Below are 25503 nucleotides of genomic sequence, written 5' to 3' on the forward strand. Positions count from 1 at the left end.
TATTGCAAAACCTAGACAGGGAATCACTAACCTAGAAAAACAATTGAAAGGAGTAAGCAATTCAGTAGAGTTTAGAAATAGTACATAGTTACACAGTTGGCAGTATGGAATAGTGGTTAGCTGTTTGTTCACACTCTGGATTGTGGGTTTGAATCTGTTTTAAAAATTAAGGTAAAATCCATATACCATAATATTCACCATTCTAAAGTGTACAATTCTGTGGTTTTTAGTATGTTCACAAAGCTGTGCAATCATCACTGCTAATTCCTAAACATTTTCATCATTGCCAAGAGAAAACCCATACCATTAGCAGCCACTCTCCATTCCCTCTACTCCCATGCCCCCTCGACCCAGGCCCTTGACAAACACTAATCTACTTTCTGTTCTTATGGGTTTGCCTATTCTGGGCATTTCCTATAAACAGAATCATATAATCTGTGACCTTTTGTGACTAGCTTCTTTCACTTAGCATAATGTTTTCAAAGATTATCCATGTCGTAGCATGTATCAGTACCTCATTCCTTTTTCTTGCTAAATTATATTCTGTTGTATGGACATACCACATTTGTTTATCTGTTCATAAGTTGAGGGACATTTGGATTGTTTCCACCATTTGGTTATTGTGAATAATGCTGCTGTGAACCTTTGTGTACAAGTTTTTGAATGAGCATATCTTCAGTTCTTCTGGATCATATGGTAACTCTACATTTAACATTTTGAGGAACTGCCAAATTATTTCCCAAAGCAGCTGCATCATTTTACATTCCCACCAGCAATGTGTGAGGGTCCCAATTTCTCTATATCCTGGCTGACATTTGCTATGTTTTTAAATTATGGCCATCCTAGTGTGTGTGAAGTAATATTATAGGTATCCTAGTGAGTGTAAAGTGGTATCTCAATGTGGTTTTGATTTGTATTTCCCTAATGGCTAATGATGTTGAGTACATTTTCATATGCTCACTGATCATTTGCATATCTTCTTTGGAGAAATGTCTATTCAGATCCTTTGCCATTTAAAATATTTTTTTTTGCCTTTTTATTGTTGAGCTGTAAGAGTTCTGTTTATTTCTAGATACTTGGCCTGTATCACATGTATGATCTGCAAATATTTTTCCTATTCTGTTAGTTGTCTTTTCACTTTTTTGATGGTGTCATTTATAGTACAGAAGTTTTAAATTTTGATGAAGTCCAATTTATTTTTTTCTTCAGTTACTTGTGCATTTGGTGTCATCTAAGAAACCCTTGCTTAACCTAAGTTCATGAAGATTTACACTTATGTTTCCTTCTAAGAGTTTTATAGTTTCTGTGCTTACATTTAGATTGTGGATCCATTTTGAGTATATTTTTATGTATAGTGTGAGGTAGGGCTGTAACTTCATCCTTTTGCATGTGGGCATCCGGTTATCCCAGAACCACTTGTCGAAAAGATTATTATTCCCCTGTTGAATGGTTTTGGAACCCTTATCAAAAGTCAGTTGACCATAAATATATGAGTTTATTTTTGGACTCTCAGTTTTATCTAGTTTTGAATCTTAACTTTGCTACTTGCAAACAAGTGTGACCCTGGACACATTACCTTTTTTGTTGTTGTAAAATAGTACCTGCCTTTGAGAGGGTTGTTGTGCCTGGCGCATGGCAAAAGCACAATAAATTTTAAGGGGAAATGTGCTTAGGTAATCAGGGAAGTAGGGAAAATGGGAGATAGGTTGAAAGGATGCTGAAATATTAGGAGTGACCAGAACAAGGTGGCCTCATAAATGAGAGATGAGATGAACAGATGTTTGGAGAAGTTGCAAAAATACTCAGTTCCCCGAAACTGTAAAATAAAACAGAATAGAAACAGTATAATAGAAAAAGTTACTTACCGTAAGGAACAGACTGTTAACCATCTTATATTATTCTGTACACAGCCGAAATCAGTTAAGGTAGTTATTTTGGAGCACTGATGTTTGGCTTTTTTTCTGTCAAGGACTCTTTTGAGAACATTTTGAATGCTATGGACAGCCCTCTCCCCGTGAAAGTGTATGTATGATATACATACAGCATCCTTTAAACATTTCTAGAAGGTTCAGGAATCCCTGGTTAAAAATCCTATTTTGACCTTATCCAAGGCAATCCTGACCCATAGCATGCTTTCCTAAGCTTAGTTTCATAGTGAGGTTCAAGTGTCTCACTTAGTCAGGAACAACTTTTAGGACTACAGGAAAATTCGCAGAGCTTTTCCTCTGTACAGAAGAATTAATATGGCATGCTCCTAAGATTCAGAAGAGTTGTGGTACTCTAATTGTTTTTGTAAAGGTTACAACACAGAGGCAGGTCTATCAGCAATGCATCTTGACCAACTATAATTTTGGCAGGAGGCCTTACTCGATTCTCCCAGGTAGCTGCCAACACAGACACTGAGGAATGCAGACCTGCAGTTCTGGAAGAGACAGTAATAGAAATGCAGAGTAAGGTGGAGATGGGCCTAGAAGAAAGAGATATGATTCTGAAAGGGACTAGGAGTGAGAGGCAGATTCAGAGAAACTCAGAGGGACACAGAGAGACACAAATAGAAGTGGAAACATGGTGTCTAGAAACCCTCTTGTAAATAGTCAAGATATTTGTCAAGTGAAGGAGGTGAGATGATTGAAATAAAGGTGTGTGGGAAAGAGCACAGGCCTTGGCATTAGACTGCCCCAGTGCTCTGGGTGTGTATGTTCCTGGTTCATTTACTTAATAACACTGAGCCCCAGTTTCCCAACCATAATATGCGTATAGTATTAGTACCTTCCATACAGCCTTCCTGATAGAATTTAATGAAATATTGTGTGTAAAGTTCTTAACATGGCACTCAGAATACAGGAGGTGCTCAATAAATGCTAGGTCCCTTCTTTAACTTCCTCTACTTGAAGGGATCCTTCATTTAACGATTTTTAAATACTCTGTGAGTGTGAGGCACTGTACTATGAATAAAAATATGAAATAGTTGATGCCCTTAAGGAGCAAGGAGGGTTAGCTGGAGACACAGATGTGTAAATGAAATAAAACAGAATGTTCTGGAAGCCACCAAGTGGTTGAAGTGATAAACATGTTCAGTGAGAGAACTCCTAGGTCTCTAGGCTTGGATGGTGATATTCAACAGATAGGGAAAATTGGAAGAGGAGCAAGTGTTTTGTTTTGGGGGGCAGGGAAGAATAGCAAGTTCATTTATGGACATGTTGAATTTGACCAATGGAACTACCAAAGGCAATATTCCTGCCTTGAGTGGAAGTTGGAATCTATCATCTCTAAAGTCTCTTCCAATTCTCAGATTCTATGATATATGTACATTTTAATTGTTTTACTTTTTCATCTCTATAGGTGAAGGCTGATAGATGTTATAAGCTACAAAATACTAGCCAACAATTTCCAAGCTCTTGTAAATTGTAAAATAAGAATACCACACATCTCACTTTTTAAAAAAGTGGTTATACAAACATCTAAACTTATCAAACCAACTGAGAGTGACCGTTTTACCAAAAGATTCTTCACTTTTACAGTCCAATTTCCTATAGATTTCCATTAAATAGCTAGTTAGTTCAGTGCACTTAAAAGGTTTGATTTAGAAACAGCTTTTAGGGATACATCTATTGTACTTATGCACAATGTATAATTGTACTCAGTATTTAAGTTTCCTGTGAGAGGGCTATGCAGATATCTCTGACAGATGACAAAACCTGAACAAATACCAGTGGCAGAATCAAACTTTCAAGCCCTGATGAGAGTCTCCGGTGATAGTGAGATGATGAACAAAAGTTATTCAAAAGCAAAAGATGCCTTTCTCTTTCCTATAAATAAGATTAACACTTTAAACTGGCAAAATATATTCTATAATTTTTATATTTTAATATTTTTCCAATTTGTCTCTAGTAACTCAGTTTACTAGAAATAGGATGGAACAGAAATTTCCATGTGTGGTAACAGGAAGTAATTCAAGTTCACACATCTGAAGAATTTATTATCCTGTGCCGAGAACTACATTTTTCTAAAGCTCTCTCTTCTCTTTTTATGCAGGCTCTGAGAATGGGATCATTTCAAGAACTAGAGAGTTAGTTTCAAATATGGCCTTGTTTTCCTTCCACTAGATGTGAAATAGGAGCAGCCTCTGTATTTTAACTGGAAGTAAAATAGAGAACAATATTGGAGAATGGAGACTGAGAATTTGGCAGGGCCTCAGGTGCATCATAGTCCAGGACAAGAGATGTCAGTGGAGAGGGTGTGTGAGAGACTGATCCGCACCAGTGTGGTGAGTTGGAACAGGAATGTGAGTCAGTAAACCGGGATTCAGAGATGGCGTCTAGCTTCTGTTTATTAGCGCAGGAAAATAAACCCAGGCATTTGTCAAAAACAAGGTTTAAAGGGGGAGAATGGCTTTTTGATTAATTCCCAACTCACTTTCCTATTGCTCCAGCATCCCTGGGGAATCCAGCCTATTAAAACCTCCATTGGTTAGTGTGTCATTATGCTACATCCACGTTTCCTTTGGAAATGCTTAATGACTCTTGCTTCGTGTTCCTTGCAGGTGAAAGCCCAGCCTCTGCGGTTCTTAATGCCTCAGCAGGATTATTTTCACTAAAGATGGAAACACTGGAGTCTGAATTGACCTGTCCAATCTGCCTAGAGTTGTTTGAAGACCCCCTTCTGCTCCCTTGTGCTCACAGCCTCTGCTTCAGCTGTGCCCATCGCATCTTGGTCTCAAGCTGCAGCTCTGGTGAATCCGTTGAACCCATTACTGCTTTTCAGTGTCCTACGTGCAGGTATGTTATCTCACTGAACCACCGGGGCCTGGACGGCCTCAAGAGGAATGTGACTCTGCAGAACATTATTGACCGCTTCCAGAAGGCTTCCGTCAGTGGACCCAATTCCCCAAGTGAGAGCCGCCGGGAAAGGACTTACAGGCCCAGCAGCGCCATGTCTAGTGAGCGAATTGCTTGCCAGTTTTGTGAGCAGGACCCGCCAAGGGATGCAGTGAAAACATGCATCACCTGCGAGGTCTCCTACTGTGACCGTTGCCTGCGGGCCACGCACCCCAATAAGAAACCTTTCACCAGCCACCGCCTGGTGGAACCAGTGCCGGACACACATCTTCGAGGGATCACCTGCCTGGACCATGAGAATGAGAAAGTGAACATGTATTGTGTATCTGATGACCAATTGATCTGTGCCTTATGCAAACTGGTGGGGCGTCACCGAGACCATCAGGTCGCGTCCCTGAATGATCGGTTTGAGAAGCTCAAGGTAAGGGATCTGGGAGATACCCCTTACACGACTTTGTCTCTTTATACACAGTTATACACTTAGCAAGTTCCCTAGTAAAACAGGTCACTTTTTCTATATGACAAATGAATTAACTCCAAATTCTTCTCGTGACAAATAGCCTCCTTGCCTGCAGGCTCTCACTGGAACCTGTTTCATCTGTTGCACAAACCTGCTTGCGTTCGTTCACCTCTGGCCAGTTCTGGGGGAATTAGCCTATGGCTCATACTAATAGTACGTCCAGGGAAACGGCACCCTCTCTCCTCTGACAGTGATATATTGTACCCTATATATCTTTGCCATGATCTTTCTACCTCTTCTTTTAAGTATGTGAGTACCCATGTAGGTGTATTACAATTAGCATATGTGCTGATTTGCATACATATGCGTATAGCTATGGGAAGGTTGGGTGTGTCTCCGGTATGTGTGGGTGGAGGTGTCTGAGTGTATCTATGTAGGTGAGAGGTTTTTGTGGAGGACAGTAGTGTATGTGTTTGCACACTCAGTACACTGAATAAACAAAGCTTTGGTACTGGCCGCTACAAATTGCCACCAAGCCCTTAAGAGGGGGCTAATTCTAAACCTGCCTTAAAAAACAGAGCAAAACAAAACAAACAGACAAAAAAGGGACTTCAGTGTACCACGAAGTTAGAAGGGATAATCAAATATCTGAACTAAAAATTTAAACTGAAGGCAATAAATATTTAATCCAGTATCATATTTTGTGCCAGTGTTCGTTTTGAAGTGCTTGTTTGCAGTCTCTGCCTGGGAAGTTCCTGTTCAGTGGCCAGAGTTTTCTGAAGTTGTTGTGCCAGCATAGTATTTATATGCAAGTCTAAGTGCCTATTTTTTTAAAGCACTACTACCTCACGTTGATGTTAACAAATGTCAGATCCAGCAAAATTGTTTTATTCCCATTGCCTGTCTGCTGTGTGGCTTGATTTCTCTTAAGAAGCTACTTAACAGAAATTCCAGAAAAATAAAATTTTTAACTGAATAATAAGATTACCACTCCAGAATCAGGCCTAGATATATAAGCCAAGCTGGAAGGAAGACCCAGATGGGATGGAAGGAAGGCAGTAAGGGAGTGGAGATCTTCCTCTTGCCATGCTACGGAAAAGTCATTGTAACATATGTAAAAATTATGATGTTGGTGAGGGTAGTAATACTCAGAATAGTATACATTTTCCCTTCTGTAATTTATTGAAAACAATATTGAGAGTCACACTGACAATGGTTTGTGCTCTTTTTGATTTTTTATTTACATTTAATATTTATAAATTTGTACAAAGTTTAACGTTTGTTGATTTCACTAAGGGTGATATTCTCATTCATATCAAGATGCAGAGAGCAACAATCTCAGTGGCTGCAATTCTTTTTTTTTCCCCATTTTTTATTTTTATTTATTTATTTTTTTAACATCTTTATTGGAATATAATTGCTGTACAATGGTGTGTTAGTTTCTGCTTTATAACAAAGTGAATCAGCTATACATATACATATATCCCCATATCTCCTCCCTCTTGCATCTCCCTCCCATCCTCCCTATCCCACCCCTCTAGGTGGTCACAAAGCACCAAGCTGGTCTCCCTGTGCTATGCAGCTGCTTCCCACTAGCTATCTGTTTTACGTTTGGTAGCGTATATATGTCCATGCCACTCTCTCACTTCGTCCCAGCTTACCCTTCCCCCTCCCCATGTCCTCAAGTCCATTCTCTACGTCTGCATCTTGATTCCTGTCCTGCCCCTAGGTTCTTCAGAACCATTTTTCTTTTAGATTCCATATATATGTGTTAGTGTACGGTATTTGTTTTTCTCTTTCTGACTTACTTCACTCTGTATGACAGTCTCTAGGTCCATCCACCTCACTACAAATAAATCAGTGTCGTTTCTTTTTATGTCGGAGTAATATTCCATTGTATATATGTGCCACATCTTCTTTATCCATTCATCTGTCGATGGACACTTAGGTTGCTTCCATGTCCTGGCTATTGTAAATAGAGCTGCAATGAACATTGTGGTACATGACTCTTTTTGAATTATGGTTTTCTCAGGGTATATGCCCAGTAGTGGGATTGCTGGGTCGTTTGGTAGTTCTATTTTTAGTTTTTTAAGGAACCTCCATACCCTTCTCCATAGTGGCTGTATCAATTTACATTCCCACCAACAGTGCAAGAGGGTTCCCTTTTCTCCACAACCTTTTTTGATGATGGCCATTCTGACTGGTGTGACATGATACCTCATGGTAGCTTTGATTTGCATTTCTCTAATGATTAGTGATGTTGAGCATCCTTTCATGTGTTTGTTGAAAATCTGTATATCTTCTTTGGAGAAATGTCTGTTTAGGTCTCTGCCCATTTTTGGATTGGGTGGTTTGTTTTTTTGATATTGAGCTGCATGAGCTGCTTATATATTTTGGAGATTAATCCTTTGTCTGTTGATTCGTTTGCAAATATTTTCTCCCATTCTGAGGGTTGTCTTTTCGTCTTGTTTATGGTTTCCTTTGCTGTGCAAAAGCTTTTAAGTTTCATTAGGTCCCATTTGTTTATTTTTGTTTTTATTTCCATTTCTCTAGGAGGTGGGTCAAAAAGGATCTTGCTGTGATTTATGTCATGGAGTGCTCTGCCTATGTTTTCCTCCAAGAGTTTTATAGTGTCTGGCCTTACATTTAGGTCTTTAATCCATTTTGAGTTTATTTTTGTGTATGGTGTTAGGGAGTGTTCTAATTTCGTTCTTTTACATGTAGCTGTCCAGTTTTCCCAGCACCACTTATTGAAGAGCCTGTCTTTTCTCCATTGTATATTCTTGCCTCCTTTATCAAAAATAAGGTGACCATATGTGCATGGGTTTATCTCTGGGCTTTCTATCCTGTTCCATTGGTCTATATTTCTGTTTTTGTGCCAGTACCATATTGTCTTGATTACTGTAGCTTTGTAGTGTAGTCTGAAGTCCGGGAGCCTGATTCCACCAGCTCCATTTTTCTTTCTCAAGATTGCTTTGGCTACTTGGGGTCTTTTGTGTTTCCATACAAATTGTGAAATTTTTTGTTCTAGTTCTGTGAAAAATGCCAGTGGTAGTTTGATAGGGATTGCATTGAATCTGTAGATTGCTTTGGATAGTATAGTCATTTTCACAATGTTGATTCTTCCAATCCAAGAACATGGTATATCTCTCCACCTGTTTGTATCATCTTTAATTTCTTTCATCAGTGTCTTACAGTTTTCTGCATACAGGTCTTTTGTCTCCTTAGGTAGGTTTATTCCTAGGTATTTTATTCTTTTTGTTGCAGTGGTAAATGGGAGTGTTTCCTTAATTTCTCTTTCAGATTTTTCATCATTAGTGTATAGGAGTGCAAGAGATTTCTGTGCATTAATTTTGTATCCTGCTACTTTACCAAATTCATTGATTAGCTCTAGTAGTTTTCTGGTAGAGTCTTTAGGATTCTCTATGTATAGTATCATGTCATCTAGTGGCTGCAGTTCTTAGACTCCTAAGGCGGTAGGCCTTGGACTTGGTCTAGTTGAAGCCCTATGCTTTAAAGTGGTATAAATGGAGGCTTTGAGAGGTTAAGCAATTTGGTCAAAGTCCCAGAACTGGAACTGGAACTCAGCTTCTAGAGCTGGGTTGAATTAAGTACCCTTTCTATTGCAGCCTGCTGCCACTTTGTTTTGGACCTAAATTTTCCCTATGAAATGTGATTTGAAACTTACTTTTATGCTCCAGCAACTGCACATTTCATGGGTCACGGATAAACGGTTAACAGCATCAAGGAAAAGACATAGTATAAACTTACAGCTTTTTAATGGCAAGAGGTGGGGGCGGGGTGCAGGAAGAGTGGGGGACATGGAGAGGTAGAACAATCTCTTGCCAAATATTTGCAGGTGTTGGAACTATAATAAGGCATTGGCCTTGAGAAATATTCCAAACAGAAAAATCTGTATCCATATGTACTGTTGAGATAACAAAAGACTGGATAGAATAAGCCTGTATCTACAGAGCACCAGCTTTTTGAAAACATCCGAAAACATGAAAACATTGGATGATTGATTAGATATTTGGCATCGTGCAGCTATAGTCCTTGTCTCCAGGGATAGATGGAACACAAAAGTATTTTACCAAAAGATCCTTTACTCTGTAACTAATCAGTAATTTTTGGAGAAAGAGAGGCCAAGTTTTGAATCGTTCCCCTTTAAGTTTTTAGGAAATGTGCAGAAAATTCAGATTATAAATTAAGTGGAAACTTCTTTGCTCATTTTTGGACGGAGAGTGGAAACATATGAATCATTCCCAACCGTGTGGTTTGTTATGTTGTCTGGAACATCTTGGGCTTTGAGGGGGGAGAGGGAGGTGCTGCTTGTGTGAGAGGGGGATGGAGTGGGGTAGGAATCTCTTTGGTTTGGTGCCAAGTATAAAAGGATATTAGTTCTCCACATTAAGCAGAGAGGAAGTCTGACTTTTAGTGTCACATATCCTCACTTCTTTGAGTTAATTTTAATTTAGAAAAGCATTTAGGATTATCCCCTTAAGCTGCTTGATTCTTCCCCAAGGAGAAAGGAGAAAGCCAGCTGTCAGAAGCTATGGGGGAGATGGCCTTGAGCATACCACCCTGGCCCTGAGAGGAGCACGGGAGTCCTACAGGAGAAGGGAAAGGGGTTTGACTTTCTGGCCAGTGACTGATACAGTGTTTGTTTGTACTTTTTTGTTCTGGAGATTCATTGTTGGCGTTTATAACTACACTTTTGTACTAATCCCTGATTAGGATTAGTGGTCTCTAATATTTATTTGTTCAATAAAGAATAAGCAGATCATTACATTATAGATGAAAGGTCAGAATAACCAGAAGCCAGCCTGTCATCTTAACGTGTACTCAAAATGGGCTAGAGGGTTTGGGATACTTAGTATAGTTTATTATCCTTAGTTAATTGTCCAGTCTACCTAAATATCCTTCAGAAGGCTACCAGTGGTTCTTCAATTTGAAAGAATAGTTGTGTTCATGACAGTTATTACAGTTGTAAGGCCTATCAGAGTAACTATTTTCTCTATTACTTCTCTTTTCATTTACTACTCCCAATATATATCTTAGTTCATGATCTGTGTTGCATTTCTAATGCTTCACATTTTAGAGTTTTCATTGTCACATGAGTTCCTCCCCTTAGAAAAGACTGATATTATTGTATTAATAAATGTGGCTTTATAAAAGAGGTCAAATTTGGGTGACTCTCTATTGGTGACAGATCTCAACTCAATCTTCCAAGTTCTGTACAACTTGGTTCTCATGCTTGCCCACCTGTCTTTTCTTCCTGCCACTCTCAAACATGTGACCTTCACCTGTCCAGTCTAACCTAACTGTCTGCTAAACATACTACTCTTTCCTGACTCTTAACTTTCAGTCATACTGTTCTCTTGGCCTGCTTAGGAATCCTACCTATTCTTTAGTGCTCAATTAAAATCCCACAAGGCCGCTCCAACATACCCCAGCTATACCATAAATTCTTTGGGGGCCAGGCACAATGTCTTTTATTTCTCCAATGTCTTCCTTAGTGTCTAGCACACATAGTATATGCTCAAGAAATCCAAGTGAATTAAATCTTTGTAATGGATCTGCAGTAAGTATACCAGCATCTATAGCTTGTTTCCATACTCATAAGATATAAAGCTGTCTTACCATTATGAATACCTTAGAAGTCTGGGGAGAAAAATCTCCTGTGAACTACTGATAATGTTAAAAACCACAGTGTTAGCAAAAGTACGACATGTCCTTAATTTTAGGTGCCTATCCATTTTGATTGCTGGATTTTCCAACTGCCTAACCCCGTGGTGACATCTGTATAAATCAGATGTGATTATTGTAATTCTCTTTGAGAGTGATGGCTTCACATTTCCATGCCCACAGCCTGCCAAAAATATAGCTGATGAAAACCAGAGGGAATAGAGGAATTTCCTGAAAGGAATAAACAAGTACATTTTCTTTATCTCATTACATTTCCACAAATTCATTACTACAAATAATTCTTTTTTTTTAAGATATTGGAAATGTCTGTTTCTTTTTAAAAAATATTTCTTTATTTCTTTCTTTATTTATTTGGCTGCATTGGATCTTAGTTGCGGCACGTGGGATCTTCATTGTGGCATGCGGGATCTTTCATTGCTGTGTGCGGGCTCTTCCTTGAGGCACGTGGGCTCTTCATTGTGGCATGTGGGCTTCTCTAGTTGTGGCGCGCAGGCTCTAGAGCACACGGGCTCAGTAGTTGTGGCTCGGGCTTAGTTGTCCCGCGACATGTGGGATCTTAGTTCCCCAACCAGGGATCGAACCCATGCCCCCTGCATTGGCAGGCGGATTCTTAACCCCTGGACCACCAGGGAAGTCCCTACAAATAATTCTTAAATGTAGTTACATTTACCTATCAGGGGTCTTGTTGTTATAAAATATTACCTGGTATTAGAGTAAGCTTTTTGTTGTGGGAAAGTAAAATACACACACCACACACACAAAGAGAGACTGAGACAGAGAGAGCTAAAGATTGCCAAAGAGAAGGGAGATATGAGACTTGGAGAATATTCAAAGGAAAACCACAACCAGAGTCAAAAGGTTAGAAAATATGGTATCCTAGAATCTTATCATAGTTGGTTACTTCTCCTTCTTCCTACTCAGTCACTCTATCCTCTACCCACCCATTCTCACTCAGCCACCACCTTCTCCCAGTCGTTTGTCTACTCACCCACTCCTGTCTGCCAAAACAGATACCCTCTCAATTTATCTACCAATGGACATTTGACTGTTTCTGAACCAGTATGAATATGAGTATAAGAGAAGGAAGGAGAAATATCTTTATGAGAGACTGGGTTGAGAGAGGGCATATTTGCATACATCTGTATGTGCCGCTATATACAAGTGTGTGTATTTCTGCATGGGTGAGTGGCTGAGAATTTAATCTGTGTGTGTCTGCGTGTATCTATAAATGTGTGTCACTGTGTGTGAGGAGGAGAGAGTGCCTGTGTTGATCTTCTGTGGGGTTATCTGTGGATAACTTGGGTATGAGGGGGCCATGAGTGTAGGGCAAGTTTTCTGTGGTCACCGTAGGGAGAGTTAGGGCTTCAGTAGAACCTATCCTGAGGCTAGGGATCTCCCTAATAAATGAGCCTCATGATGAGACAAATCTTCAGTGGAGGCCAGGGTGGGTTACCATAGCTGAGGGAACAGAAAAAGTTGTTTCTCACTTTCACTCACTTAGGTACTGAATCACAGTAGCTAAATATTATAAGAGCGAAGCATTTGTGTCTAGATTTGGACTCTCTAAGGTATGGTGGTGGACATGTGTGCATGGGGTGGGCGTAATATCTGTCATGGGGTTTTTCAGCAAAACCAGCCTTCAGCTCAACAATCGTAAAATCATTCTTGCTTGTAGATCTGGCTTCTCTGTGCTCTCTTAATTGTCCAAGACTTGCTCCCCATTACTTGTAATATGTATAAATCTGTACATGTTTTGTATGTGTGTGAGAGGGTAAAAAATGCATTTTATTCCATTTCTACTCGAACTGTGTGCTAAGACTCATTTGAACCCCACTTTCCCCCCTCCAATAATTGTATTGATTCTCTGGCTCTACTGTCACATAATATTAACAGGACTCTGTTGGAAGATGTTTTCTATTGTTTCTTAGGTTTGAGAGCAAGTTTAGCTAGTGGATACTCCAACTACCTGTGTTCTTATCTTTCTGTTTTTCTTTTATTTCTTTTGTCCCAAGTCTCCTCCTCATCAACATCTGAAAGAGCTAACAATCATCAGTCTGAGAACAGCTTACAAAACATTGACTCAGAGATTGTTCTTGGGTGGATGAAAATTCTGTCTGTTATTATTGGGCAAAAGAACATGTTACAGAAATATAATATAGGTAAAGAAAGATGAAAGAAACAAGAATTATTGAACCCAAAGAAGTGAGGTTTAAAGGGGAAAATGTCATAATGACACTCAAGTTCATGAAGGGTTGATATAAAGAGGTACTGTCTTGTTCTTTATCTCCCCTGAAGATGGACCAGACGAGAACTTAAACTGTAGCCCCAGGGATTTAGGCCAGGGGCTCATTCATTCATTTAAAAAACAATTAATGAACATGCACTTTGTTTATTAAACACTTAAATTGTTCAAGTCATTGTAGTAGGAGCTGGGGACACAGGAACTAAGGCACAGTGCCCGCCCTGCGGAGCTTTGAGCTCAGTAAGGGAGATAGATAAGGACATCTTCGAATTCAGTATGGTAAGTGCCATGGCAGAGGTTTGCACAGGGTTCTCTGAAGCACACAGGAAGGGTCAGTGAAAGGAAGTCATTGAGCTCAAAAGCAGGGAATCATAAATGAATTCATCGGAGAAGAGGGCCAACTGGAGAGAGACTGTGAAGAAAGAATTGACAGGACTTGGAGAACGACTGTAGTGGTTATAGATGATGGAGAGAAAGAATTAAAAAATGATATTTGAGGAGGAGATGTCTTGAAGAATGGTGGTATTGGGCACAGAAATAGAGGAATTAGGAAGGGACTAGCAGTTTTGGGCGATGACTTCAGACTTGAGTCTGAAGGTGCCAAGCGCTAGAAAAGGGGTTGCGGTTCCAGTGATAAAGACAGCACATCCCAACCCTGGTGGAGGTGTCAGCGTGGTGTGCAGAGGCAGACGAGTGAGGACACAGTTACAAGACAGTGTGGTGAGTCCTGTGGCAGTGGAGGCACGGGGCGGGGGTGTGTGTGTGTGTGAGAGAGCCCATAGGAGGGACATCAGAAGAGACTTTGGGCGGCGTTTTGGACCCCTAGTTGGGGGACAGGGATGGGGTCAGGGACAGGGAGTGTTCTAGTTCAGAGAAAATAGTTTGTTCAAATATCTGGTGGAGATAGAGCATGGGGCACTCTCAGAACTGAAAGGGCAAGTGTTCCAGAAGGGGTTGAAATTCAGGCCTTTGTGGTGGCCGAAAGATCAGGGCCAGAGACATAGGTTTGAGGGTCTTTAGCGTGGAGGTAGAGTCAGGAAGTAGGGAGCTGAATGAAGGCTGAGGAGTGAGCCTTGCAGCACACTCCTGGTCTAGAAGGTAGACAGAGAGGAAGGGCAAGTGAAGGAGAAAGGAGAGGATGTGTATGAGAGGCAGGAACCGAAGAGGAATCGTGCAAGTGGAATACAATATGGAGGCCTCCAGGAAAGTAGAGTGGTTTCAGCTCAATATTATCAAAATGAACACTGGATTTAGGTTTTTAGTATAGGTTTTCTTCTCGAAGGTCCAAATAATAATTTATACATTTAAGCTAGAGATTTAACCATGCTATGCACCTGAACAGAGGGAAAAGAAAAGAATATGGGATTGTGTAACATTTCTGATAAGGGGACTGGGAGAGGGTGTGTCTTTGCTGGATGATTTCAGAACCTTCTGAGAAGAGGAGGGCTGGCCACCTGTTTCACCTGGCTTGAAGACCAGTCTGGTGATTCCCCAGCAAACCTCAGGTAGAGTAGACCTCATGCCTCCAGTATGTCACCTGCATCTCATTCTGGGACAGAGCCCGTGTCTATACAACAGCGAATAAATGTTTGGGGAAAGAATAAACTCAGGCATAAGGGTGTGGGCTTCAGTTTGTGGACCAGATGGTGTGTTCCGCTGTTGAAAGGCCATATGTAATTGATACATAAAGTGACAGACTGAAGCAAAAGCAAAGTAAGTATTTTAAGACAAGCAGTTAAAAAAAGAAGGCAGAATGTGACCCCAAAAGTGTGCTAAGATTTTGGCTACTGGCTTTTGGAAGAGCTGGGAACATCCGTGAATAGACAAGATGTCAAAAAAGAGCTTGTCAAAGAATAGTAACGGGGTCACTGGCTCCGAGTATTTTTAAAGATGAAATTGTCTTCTGTCAGTTGGGAAGGCTCGGGTTTGAGGTGGGTTGGCCCTTCTTCCCTTCACTTCTCTTCGAAACCTTCAAGGTTCAATTGCCACATCAAAACAGTTGGGATCTTGTCTAGTTTTAGATAATGTTCGCCTTGTACCTTGTAGAAAGTAAGAGAGAATATAGGCATTCAATGGCAATAAAACATGTTTCAATAGAACAAACAGAAAGGCCCTGCCCCTTTTTAGGCTTCAAGACTCGCTGTGTCAGGTAGGTGTATGTAAGTGTGCTCATACATGTGTGAAGACATGTGCCTTCCCGGAGCATGACATATGAAGATCACAGTCAAGTGTGTGCCATGAGGGGACTCTCTGGCTTCAGTGAAGAGCTGGTGTTTGGACATGTAGCTGGGTTTCTTCAGGGAGCCAATGAGAAAGTTATCTGAAATAACCTGTGTCTGAAGAAGTGAAAAAAAAAAACCCAGCAATTATTTGAGAGTGTTAGTGAAGCCATTTCTTTTTATGGGAAGCTGTCTGGAAGAATAGCCTGTGCCTAGCTTTCTCAGAAATAGCAAAACATTTTCCTCTTTCGGAAGGGTATAACAGAACACAAACAGGCCAAGTCTATATGACACAAATGAAGTGGGACTTGGATAAAAATGGAATCAGTGTAGACTGCCAATTTAGCTAACTTGGGCCTTTTAAAATCTCAATTATGCAAATCAGCCAAATCTTCCCCTCACTTTGTGCTGTTTAGACACATGTAGAATTTTGTGAGAGCTCTAACAATGTAGTCACCTGGGGGTGTGGAGGGTCTCACGGTTTCATAGCTGAAATGGCTTCTCTAACCTTCACACAGGGAAGCACAGAAGGGCCCAGAGGTAACCTCCTGCAGCAGGAAATGGGAGTTTCATCCTGCTCTCCCTGCCAACCTCCTGTCCGGTTTCCTCCCGGCAGATATCTCCATTCCAATCTCCCCTGCCACTTGGGCTCTCTCGCTGTCACAGTTCAAGTATTCTGAGAAAGCTGCACTAACTAGGCTTGGGCAGAAGGAGCCTGGCCCAGTCACTAAGCAGACTGCTTGAGACAAGAGCCCAGCAAACCGGTTCTTCACAACCAAACCACCACCACAACAACACAACAAAGAGACGTGTTTAGTTTTACATAAAATTTTGCACACACACACACACACACACACACATCCTTTTTGTTTACTTCGTCTGCGTATAGACATAATAATTACTTGGCCAAATCAATGAAATCATTCATACCTAGAGTGGCCCAGGATTTCTAGTTCGAAATGATTCGTCAGGGCTAAGCATGATAAGGAAGGGTGAGGAAATCAACTGCATAATTGCTTCAATTCTCTGCTTCCCTTTGCATATGTTGATTATTGAGAATCAATTCCAGCTTGAGAGGAGGCTTTAATTCCTGGTAAATGAATAGGAAGTGAGTAAGTAAATGTTCGGTGTTTCCCTCAAATTATGTCTTGTAATGTAAGAAAACAGTGGCAAAAAGCCATCAACAGATGGTGTTTTCATTAGCCAAAGATTTATTTTTCAAAGCCTTTTCATATTAATGAAGTAAGGATGAAATTAGAGTCATCTTGTCAGTTCTAGTTCTGGATTGTTAAAATGTGCTGGCATTCTGCAAATTGCTAGGGGGCCAGAGCAAAATAACCATTTGCCATAATGTTGTGATGGAGACCCAAGGTCCATAGTCTAACCAGACCCCAAATTATGTGTTCAGCCCTAATTTTTGTTTTCAGTGGCTTTACAGAAGCTGTGAGTCTCAGTTGTGGGCCACAAATGAGGAACACACAGCAGGGATCTTAGTCCTGCTCTGCATTATGAATTATTTATAAGATATCAGTTTCATGACAAGTGTTGCAACAGGTTGCATACACTTGTTAGAAAACATTCTCCCCTTGGAATCCCATGTTTGAAAGAAAACACATTACAGTTGAAACACAGATTTCTTACACTGTATCTGCTCTGAGTTCCTCAATCTACATTATATTTACCTAATATGTCCATAAACTCATTTGTGAGACGTGGAATTTCCATTGATCTAGGAATCTGGACCACTCTGTGGGAGGAAATCACAAACTGATTGGGCCCGTTACGCATGCCCACTCTCTAACTTGAGCTGGACCTTTTCATCCAACTATAGCTCCATCTTATTCACCTTACGTTCGAATTTTTGAAGAGGAGTCCAGACTTGTAGCCTCCACATCGTCACTATTGACATACTCACTAACCCTGTACAATTTGGCATTTGCTTCCAAAACTCTACTGAAACTCCTTTTTCAAAGGTCACCAGTGACCTCTAATTACCAAATCCAGCTGCCTTTTCTCAGGCCTCGTATTTCTTGCACTCTCTGCATATCTGAGAGTGACAAATCCTTTCTTGAAACATGTTTCTCTCGATTATCCTCTTAGCTTGGCCCAGATCTGCATTACCAACTGCTTTGCATATTGCAGTCTCCTCCTAACCAGTGCCCCTGCCCCCAGGCTCTCCTGTTTTAGTCTGCTCCACATAGGTTGATCTCATAAATGCAGCCCTGATTATGTCATTATCTTGCTCAAAAGCCTTTGGTAAACCCCTACTGCTTTCAAAAATAGGTAGAGACTCTTCACCCAGACATTTAAGACCTTCATAACAGGGCCTCTGTCTCCATTTCCAGCCTGTGCCCCTCTATCTTCTTGTACCCTCTGTTCTAGCCAAACTCAATTCTGTTCCCTGGACATGTCCTACACTTTATTCCCTTTTACTTTTTCTTTTTTTTTAAGGTTAGCTATTTGAATTTATTTATTTATTTATTTAATTTTGGCTGTGTTGGGTCTTCGTTTCCGTGCGAGGGCTTTCTCTAGTTGTGGCAAGCGGGGGCCACTCTTCGTCGCGGTGCGTGGGCCTCTCACTATCGCGGCCTCTCCTGTTGCGGAGCACAGGCTCCAGACGCGCAGGCTCAGTAGCTGTGGCTCACGAGACTAGTTGCTCCGCGGCATGTGGGATCTTCCCAGACCAGGGCTCGAACCCGTGTCCCCTGCATTGGCAGGCAGATTCTCAACCACTGTGCCACCAGGGAAGCCCCGATTCCCTTTTACTTTTGCTCATGCTACTCCCTGTGCCTGGAACGCCCTGCCCGCCTCCATCTCTGTCTATTAAAGTCCTGCTTATCCTTCAAGACCCAGCATAATTTCACCTCCTCTTTATCTCTGAAGTCAAAGCACCTTGAATAGAGTAGGTGCTCAATACCTTTTGTATTAAGTACAAATGAAATACCTTTTGTATTAAATCTCCCAACTGCCATTTCTTTTTTTTCCCCTGACATCTAGTTAGCTTAGAACTCATGTCCAAATCAACAATTGCGGCCCTTCGTTTTTCCTTTTTCTCTCCCTTTTTCCTTGCTAAGGAGAAGACCACAGATTGAGATGGTGGTGGAGTTAAAGAAGGCCAGGAGAGACACAGTATCCAAGCTAAGAAAAATAGAATAAGTGGTGAAAAAATCACTCCCGTGGGCATAAAGCCAAAGAAACCAAGCGAGATCTGGCAAGAAGCAGAGATTAAGCTGATTCTCATAATCCAGACTGAGAACAAGTGCGATCAGACTGCCTGTCCTAGAAATACATATATCTGTGGGAATACTCCTCTGGGATGGATTCATGGGACAGTGCCAAGGGTACTAAGGAGCCACAGCTACCTAGCGGAGAAGAAAGGGGCCAACACGAGTCCTCTCCCCTTCTTCCCACTTTCCCTTGCCCCCTCCCCCCAGCCCGCCCCGCCCAAAACATGCACTTTGAACAACTATAAACCGTAGGAACCATGGAGACAGCCATGAAGCAATGAACACGACCAAGGGAAGGAATGCTGTGCTAGCAGAATAAGGGCCAGGAAGTTGGGGTATTCCATTTGGAACAGACTTTGTGGGGATGTTGGGATGGTGAGTGAGAGAGGAGTGGATATTGGGGCAGGTCCTGGAAGAAGCAGCCGCCAGAGCTGAAGACTTGGAAATGAGGAGGAATAAAAAAAGCCCATTACCAATCTAGAGTGAATAACATTCTATTTTTTTCACATGAGGAATGTAAGAGAGTAGCTTACTCAACTGAAAATATGCGAGGAGGTCTTAGTACTGTTTTAACCATGTTATAATAAACAGATTTGCAAAGCGCTGCTAATGTTTCCCTAAAAGGATCTATGTCCCAGTAAACAACAGTAAACAATGGATGTCCTGTCTTGATACATACAGCTAGGCTTTGCATTTTGAAGTCTGGCATTTCTGTAGGCTATTGCTTAGTGCCAAAGGAGGGAAGCTGTGAGATACAACGCTAGATTTTGATGAATTCCACACTGAAAATACCATCTTTTTTTCTGAAGGAACCTACTGATAAATATAAAGTGTTATCAACAAAGACAAAAAAATCATGGAATACTGGGGCAAAGCTGTATCTGAAGACTAGAGACCTGGATTCCAGTCCTAGCTTTGCTACATACTAATTACATGACTGTGCAAAACACTTGAAGCCCACTCTGCAGCTCAGTTCTCTCATCTGTAAAATGCTGACATCTCCTACTTCATAGGCTGTCATGATTATTAAATGATATGTATGAAATTGCCTAGCATAGTGTCTGACAAGTAGTAATTGTTCAATAAATTATAGTTTTCTTAGTCAACTCATCCATCTGTCAAAAAGGGAGAATAAAATCTGTTCTCCCTATGTCACCGGATTACTATGAGGGCAAAATGAGATATTGACTATGAAATACTTTTAAAAGTTAAAAAATATTATAGAAAACATAAAGTTGCTTTAATGTCATTAAATTCCTACATTCACAATGTCATCTTTTCCCCAATAATGACAGTCTGGAGCAAAGGTACAGCATTATTAATCGGCACCTAGAACAGTGCTTGGCCCACGTGCAATGAATCTTTGAAATATTTGTTGACTGACTGACTGACTGATTTCCACGTGATACTGGGTCTCAAACTCATTGAACATTTCTTCTTTTTTCCCCTCTTCCCTGTTTCCCTCTGGCTTCATACTCTGCGATGGCAGCAAACTCTGGAGATGAACCTCACCAACCTGGTTAAGCGCAACAGTGAACTAGAAAATCAAATGGCCAAGCTAATACAGATCTGCCAACAGGTTGAGGTATGTAACAGAAACATCTGTCATTCTTTCGAAGAACCTGGATCAGGCGATCCTTTTGGGGGGACTTGTTTTGTCAGAGTGTAGCTCGGCCATTTGGAGTGAAGGGCTGAATGATAATTTTAAGAAGTCTCATTCCTTTAGGATGCTTGTTCCAAGAAAAGTGGCAGATAGCTATTGTTTAAAAAATAATAATAAGTGGTGGTGGTGGGTTGGGGAGACGTCAGTCCCAGGGGCAATCCCTTCTCCTTTTCCAATAGCAGGTGGTGTGAGAATCCAACATGAAGTGTGTTCCTTTCTGCATCAGACTGAACATCCTAGCTACTTAAAAAGATTGCTAGGGAGTAAGGGAAGTTGGGAACCCCAGGTCCTCAGGGTAGAGTGAGGTTTGTTCAGTGCAATATTGTTTCTATAAGAATATTATCAGAACTGCTTCTCCTCTTCCTAACCTCTCCTCCCTTCTTCCCCATGTACCTTACCTGGTCCTCACTCATCGCCTTTCCACTTATTCTTGTCATCAACAAATGATATCTGTGTTAGAGTTATCTGTGAATTATCAAGTGTTGTACAATATGAGGTTATCTACATCAGATCTCAGAACAGAGCCTACAAGAGGAGTCGACCTCTTCATAAGTGGACATAATAAAACAAAGATGTTATTTCTCTCTTTTTTGCAAGAGTGTGAAACTTCAGCCATAGCATTTGGTTTTGTGTTGATTTTGTTGAAGAGGTGATGGTAGGTAGGGCTTAAAGTGTAAACAGGGTCGACTGAAATATTATACAGGACTCCTCATGGGCAGTGGTTGGATAAAAATGTTTCTGTTTATAACCTGATAGTCTGGTTCTAATCTTACCTGTATGACAGAAAACGTAATGGTTCAAGTTTATTTTATTTTAAGCAATAAAATAATTTTATTAAGATCTCATCTCTTAATCCCCCCTGGGGAGTCCTATTTAAGAGAATGTGGAGAGTTTTCTTATAAGGCAAAGAATCTTCTTATATAAGTAACCACTCCTGATTGTCTGGATATCTTAAAGTATTGGGTTTCTTAAAGTAGATTGTTGTTGTATGATGGGCATACCATAGCAATTTAATCCCTGCTGGGCACTCCATTTGTGGAAGAGACTGGTGCTATAGGTAGAGTACACAGGATACCAGTTAAACTCAGGTGTGAGATTATGGAATGGGGTGGGGAATTTAGGAAGAAGCATAAGGAATGGAAAGAAAGAATGCTGGAATGTAAGTTGGAAAATTGGTTTCTGAACTTGACTCTGTCATTAACTGGTAGTATGAACTTGAGTAAGTCATCTAGCCTCTCAACTTCAGTGTCCTTACCTATAAAATGAGGGATTGAACTGAATACATGACCTTCAGTGTCACTTCCAGATTTCTCAAGTCGTGATTCTATGAATGGTTGCTTTCTTTATTCTTTTCTTTGTCTCTTCAGTCGCATCCTTTCCAAGAGGGGAGAAGCAAAACAAAAGGCATTTTAGAGTGGTTTTCAGCTAATCAGAATCCCTTTATGTTCTACTCTATCAAAGCTTCTGATTATGCTGTTAGATTACAGTATAAGAAACCCACACTGGTGAAGAGACAAGGAAGTATTGTGAGCAGGAGACAAGATAAGAAATCCCTTGGTTTAGAATTTACATGATTGAGGGTGGGGTAACATCTCACAGTGAATAAAATGTGGTTAGAAATTGTAATCATCACTTCCTCATTCTCATCAAAAAGTTATTTAAGTAGAGAGCAAGTTGTAGTCAAATTAACAAAGTAAGCAGTTTATTTTCATTGCTTATTCACTTTAGCACCTCTCTAACATCTTATCATCCCACCCCCCCTGCACCGCCCCCCGCCCCCCCCCCCCCCAGGGAGCTTATCACTCTGGCCAGCCTCACCCAAACATAGCCCTGTTCCAGCCTTTCCCAGCCCATCGCACCAATCAAACCTTTATGATTCAGGGCCCTACTCTTTTCAAGTGGCAAGGAGCTAGTCTCATAAAACAGTGCATCATTGTGTTAGTGGAGGAGGACTCATCCTGGTCCTCTAGGTTATAGGTGATGTTTTCACAGTGCCTTTCTGAAGTTAGTATTCCTGCTTGAGCCTACAGGAGATGACACTAGTGGTGCCATATGTAAGCAAAGTAGGTGGGAAAAGTAGCCCCATGGCAACCAGCAAAGGAGGGGTTTAAGAGACTCCCTCAGGGATGCTTACTAATCCTCGGCCAATCGTCTGCTCTGGTACACAAAAGGTCACCTTTTGTTAATACTTACTTATGCATAGCACTGTACCAGGTACAAAGAAAACAGCATAGGCACAGTATTTACCCTCTGGGGGCTTACATGTTATACAAATCCACCCTGATGTGGATACACATGTGCAAGAAATACAGACAATGGAATTAAAATGTTAACTGAGAATTGGGAAAGAATCTTGAGATACTGCATTACATGTCAAGGGCGAGAGTGTATTTTGGGAGTTAACTCCATGGTCTTATTCAGTTTAGGATTCTGTCTTCGACAGGGGCCCTACAGGATGGTTTATGGAAGGCCATGGCTGTGCTCTATGACATCATCCCTTCTGAAAGGTTAGGGATGTGCCCTAACTTCCCCATAATAATAGGGTGAATCCAGGGTACTTATTATGTTCGTTCAGCACAGAGCCTGTGTGTCCAGAAGGCTTCAAGACAAGCCCCGGGATTAGAAATGCAGTTAAAGAAGAGATTTGAGACTTCATAAATGCTTATAAATACTTTATAAAATGAAATAAATAGTAGGATACTTTCATGCAAGCCAGACATTGAGGGGTGGTTTGAATTTTTTTCATTTTATCTAATCCAGATTTGTCTATCGGGAATGACTATATTCACAGTGTAAACCAGGCATTTCACATCGGGCGGGGGTGGAGGATACCAGCTAAGGCACTTCTGAGAAAACTAGAATAGGCTATTTTCCTGCCAAACCTGTTCCCCTTCCTGATTGTCTGCAAATGTTTTTGTCACAGATTGACTTTTCATAAAAGAGCCATAAATACTGCCTCCCTCTCCTGGTTCTTTCTCCCTGTTCTCTATTCTCCTCAGAAAGTAAACAAAGCTGCAGTCTTCCTATTATTACAGAAACAGAGATTAGGATCACCACAGATTTGTTAGCTGAATTCTTTGGTAACGCAGCCTGTTAGAGTCACTGCCCAGCTTTCAGAATTCAGTGGATAGGCAGCTGGAAAATATTTTCTGTCGGGGCTGGAGAACATGGGAAGGAGGGAGAGGCAGGCCCAAGACTCCTTTAATCTGGTTAAGGAAGGGCATGCTCTGACCTTGCTACTCTGGCCACTTGATCTCTGTATATAGTTCTTTGTCCCGTCTCATCAGGCATCCTTTGTTTACATTTCCAAAGGAAATTTCTGTTTAATGCATAGCCAAGGGAAAATGTATACCAACAGATTAATAGTTCCTCTTGGCTTCCAAGTCTGCATGGTTTTGTGAATAAATAAGCATTCCGGAAAATATTGAGGGGAAGAAAAATGGTTAAATATTTAGTAATCAGTCAGGCAACAACATTTCTTGAGCAAACGCGATGTACTCAGTGTGGTAGGTCATTTGGGGGCTACAAAAGAAACGTGTGTTGTTGATGACCTCCAGAAACTTTTATTAGTCTAGCTAGGGACAACCCAGTTATCTAGTGAGAAAGAGGAGTATTTATAAAACAGCGTGCAGTACAGGGAGCACAGATGAATGTAGTATAGCCCTTCTGTGTTTACTTTTTTAGTCTTACTGTTAACTTTCAGGGCATGGAGCATATTAAAGCACTTTCCTGGCTATTTTGTGTGCCATCTGTTTTCCTCCCCTCCAGAACTGCTGCAGGACAATGGGTTGGCCCATCCCAGAAGCTCCATGGGCAGACTGATTTCTTTCTGGCTCTTCTCAAGCCTTTTAAGGGGCTGGGTGGCATGGCTCTTTAGCATTAAGAGAAAGAAAAAAGAAAGGAGACGAGCTGGAAGAGAGGGAAAGGCTTCCCTTAGTTTGGGGAATTTCAGCTTTTCATCCTGCCACCAGGTTTTTGCTCCAATAGCTTTCAGAAGTCTTAGAGCTCAAACCGTAGGTGGCTTGGATTTCTCCCCTTTCTGCTCATGTTGCTCATTGAAATGGTATTTGGTTTGGGAAGAGCAAGATTCAATGTCTGACTACTTCTCCAAGCATAAAAATAGGTGTCTTAATAGAAATTAGTTAAAAAAACACACCACTATGGATGATTTCAGCAGATGACCCTGAAATGTTTTAGAGTGGTCGAGCTAGAAGCAATAATAGAATCTAAATCATTAAAGCACAAATACGTTTGTTGGAGGACTCTTCTGCAAGCACGGAGGACATGATAAAATGAAGGAGTGATTAGACTGAAGTAAGTGTAATTAGGGAAAATTTAATGGGTAAAATGCATTTTAGCCAAATGTTTCAGGAGGAAAAATAAATTCCTCCCTCTGCTGAGACAGAGAGCAGTGATATTAATGGAGGTGAAAATGAGCAAATTGTATGGGCAAAGTGGTACACTATGCACTAGGTATACACTGGGTATATAGAGATAAATAGCAAATGGTCCCTGACCTCAAGGAACTTGCTTAACAGGTAAAATGTCAAATATAATGTGAAGTCATGATTATTGTAATGAAGGTAAGTGCAAGATGACAAGCTAGCATAGAGAAAGAAACACCTAAGTCTGCCTGAGGGACTTAGGAAGGACTGCAAAATGTAAATAAAAATCAAATTGTCTTGAAATAAGAGTAGAATTTTGCCAAAAAATGAGAAAAGGGAGCAAAGGGAACACCATGTGAGAACATAGAAGGGTAAACACCATAGAGGTGTTCAGAAAATCACCAGAAGTTTGGTTCAGCCAGAATGTGAGATGTGAGATCATTGCAAGAGGTGAGTGTGGAGAAGTAGCTAGGGCCTGGATAGTGAAGGGCCTTGTATGCCATGCATAGGTGTTTGGACTTTATCCTGAAGACGCTAGGGACCCATGGAAGGATTTAAAGTAGGTGAATAACTGGCTAAGGTCTTCATTTCAGTATTGCTCTGGCTGTAGTATGCGGGATGGAGCAAGGGTCAGGGGTCAAAACTGAAGGTAAAGAGACCAGTTAGGTGGCTTTTACTGATCCATGGAGAGATGAAAGCCCAACCTAAGGCAATGGCAGTAGGGCTAGGGAGCAGGGGATAAACTCAAAACACATTTGTA

At 40.9% G+C, this 25503-nt stretch overlaps 1 protein-coding gene across 4 annotated transcripts in view; it reads left to right on the forward strand.

Annotated features, from left to right (window-relative positions):
* MID2 (midline 2) overlaps positions 1 to 25503 on the forward strand; it is a 94357-nt gene that overhangs the window by 7752 nt on the left and 61102 nt on the right. For 3 of the 4 annotated variants that reach the window (XM_068533834.1, XM_068533836.1, XM_068533838.1), the window contains exons 2-3: positions 4544 to 5259; positions 20185 to 20280. In XM_068533834.1, the coding sequence (XP_068389935.1) occupies positions 4600 to 5259; positions 20185 to 20280 (756 nt within the window). In that variant the 5' untranslated portion in view covers positions 4544 to 4599. Of the gene's footprint in view, positions 1 to 4106; positions 4268 to 4543; positions 5260 to 20184; positions 20281 to 25503 lie in introns of all 4 variants that reach the window. The other variant, XM_068533835.1, reaches the window with a different exon arrangement.

Source organism: Eschrichtius robustus, chromosome X, assembly GCF_028021215.1.
Source record: "Eschrichtius robustus isolate mEscRob2 chromosome X, mEscRob2.pri, whole genome shotgun sequence".
NCBI lineage: Eukaryota > Metazoa > Chordata > Mammalia > Artiodactyla > Eschrichtiidae > Eschrichtius > Eschrichtius robustus.